Genomic DNA, 2,314 nt, shown 5'->3' with positions numbered 1-2,314 from the left:
CCCTCAGACAAAATGACCAGTCTCGGAACTCAGGGGGAGCAAGGCATTGTCTGCTCTAAACAAAACTCATGCCATGTCACCAGGGCTTCAGGGAGGCCTGGGGCTCTTGGTGACGGGGATCAGAGGCCCCTGCCATGAGGCAGAAATGTTCTTTCTGCATTTCTATCCTCTGTATCTTTCCCACCTCTTAGGAGAAACAAACCGCCCTGCTGTCACTGAACTGGGTCCCATAGAAAGCAAACTAACTCTTCTTGGAGACGCCTGGATCTGGTTTGAGCCTGCTCCGGCTCCCAGACTCCTCGGAAGACCCCTCTCTGGCCACTTTCCCCGCAGGCCTTCCTATGGACTAGAGTACCTTCCTCCTTTGGGCCACGGGGCTTCCTCTTCATAGCAGCTCACCATTCATCCTCCAAGCATCCCAGGAAGTGGAAACCACCTATCAGGAGGATCAGATTCCTGGGAGGTGACAGGGTCACCTCTGCCTCACTGCCCATCAGCCCTCAGACCTCACCTTGGCAGGGAGAGCTGACTGCCTCTGTTTCTCAGGCCTGGGAAGGCAGTGTAAGGTGAGATGAAGATGGGGGAGGGCCAGGAGGAGGAACCAGGCCAGGAAAGGGGCAGGTCCGGTCCCAGAGTGGGAGGAGAAGACAGGCACTTAGGGTGTTGGCCAAAGACCACAAAGTGAGGAAGGAGAGGCGTGCAGGGAGTGCAGGACCGAGCCATCTCAGGCCCTCTCAGTGCCTGGAGCAGGTAGGGGCAGGGGCAGGGGCAGCTGGGAAATAGGCCTCCCTCTGGAATTCAGAGTTGAGCTGCTATGCAAGTCACTGGCTCCTGGGATCTATAAGACAACAGTGAAGACTACAAAAGGGCAAGTGCCACAGTCCAAAAGGACAGCTTCCGGTGAGTAGGACACCCTGCTGGAGGCAGGGATTATTGGCCTCAGTTTTCGGCTCTTTCTCACTGCTTGGACTCCAACATAGCAAGAGGGAGGTCTGGACCAGGGGTGGGCAAACTTTTTGACTCGAGGGCCACAATGGGTTCTTAAACTGGACCGGAGGGCCAGAACAAAAGCATGGATGGAGTGTTTGTGTGAACTAATATAAATTCAAAGTAAACATCATTACATAAAAGGGTACGGTCTTTTTTTTCAATAGTTTTATTCATTTCAAACGGGCTGGATCCGGCCCGCGGGCCGTAGTTTGCCCACGGCTGGTCTAGACGGTTGCCTAGAGACCTAGTGGTCAGCAGAGTAGCTGGGGCAGGAACACGCAGCTACAGAAATGGGGGAATATCAAGGAGTGACGTCAAGGCCAAGGCTTGATTGGAAGTAGCTTTGCTTGATGTACCCCCTACCTGATCTCCCAGTTGCCCTGTGCAATCCTGGGTACCCCAGAAACTCCACAGTTGGTGGCTCTCCGCCATCCCCCCGGGGAACAGCTGACCTTAGGAGCCTGGGCTTTTGTGCGGACCAAGGAGGGACCAGGAAAGGCTTGATTCAGGTTCCGAGTATCGCAGCTGTCTGGGGGCTCCTTGCTTCCCTGAGGGCAACCCTGAGGGCCCTCCCAAGAAAGACACCCTAAAACTTATTTTAAAATGTGACCTGCAAACCGGGTCACATGCAAAGCAGGACTCACCTCTGAGGCTGGGCAGATCTAAGGGGAAAATGGGTGCAGCTGAGTTCTGTTGAGACTGACAAAATCTTCCTCAAGTCCCATGCTCATCATTAATAGGCATTTTTATAGCAGCGTCTGTGCACCTGGGGTGTTTACAGCGATACAGGGCAAGTTCCCTTCCTTCCGGAAGCCCATGGGATGGGGTTATGGGGTTCCTGGGGGGTTCAGGCCCAGATGAGGCGGATAAGGGAGGCCTTCTGCAGGAGGTCCCTGTGGGTGAGCATCCACAGAATAAGAGGGGATTAGAGGGAAGAGCATGGCTGGGAGAAGGAAGAGCAGGAGGTGCCACGGTGCACCTGGGGGAGATGACAGGGGCAAAGTCACCGCACCCCTAGTAATGCTAGGGACCGCCCAGGACTTGTGCTCCTCCTCCAAGCTCGGGGCTCATTTACCTTTCTTTCGGGGTGTTACTTCTGGATTTAACGCGCTGTCACGTTATTCTCTCCCCAGCCACGCACCATGTGGTTGGCCGTGCTGCTGCTGCTGCCCACAGCGCTGCGCCTGAGCCTGGCAGAGCTGACCCAGGAGAGGGTCCCTCTTTTCCGACTCATTCAGCTGGGCCCCTGGGGAAGCGGGGCCAACGACACCACGGGCTCGCCCTGCCTGGGGCTCTTCGCCACGGGGGCCACGACCTTGAATCT

General features: G+C 55.8%; 1 protein-coding gene across 1 annotated transcript in view; it reads left to right on the top strand.

Moving 5' to 3' along the window:
- The first annotated feature begins 654 nt into the window (after positions 1–654).
- LRRN4 (leucine rich repeat neuronal 4) overlaps positions 655–2,314 on the top strand; it is an 8,629-nt gene continuing 6,969 nt past the window's right edge. The window contains exons 1-2 of the mRNA XM_006758133.2: positions 655–900; positions 2,124–2,314. Coding sequence (XP_006758196.1) covers positions 2,133–2,314 — 182 coding nt within the window. The 5' untranslated portion in view covers positions 655–900; positions 2,124–2,132. The remainder of the gene's footprint in view (positions 901–2,123) is intronic.

The sequence above is a fragment of the Myotis davidii genome, unplaced genomic scaffold, assembly GCF_000327345.1.
Source record: "Myotis davidii unplaced genomic scaffold, ASM32734v1 scaffold32, whole genome shotgun sequence".
Lineage (NCBI taxonomy): Eukaryota > Metazoa > Chordata > Mammalia > Chiroptera > Vespertilionidae > Myotis > Myotis davidii.
Note: the sequence above shows the minus strand (reverse complement) of the source record. Positions and strands in the feature narration are given on the sequence as shown.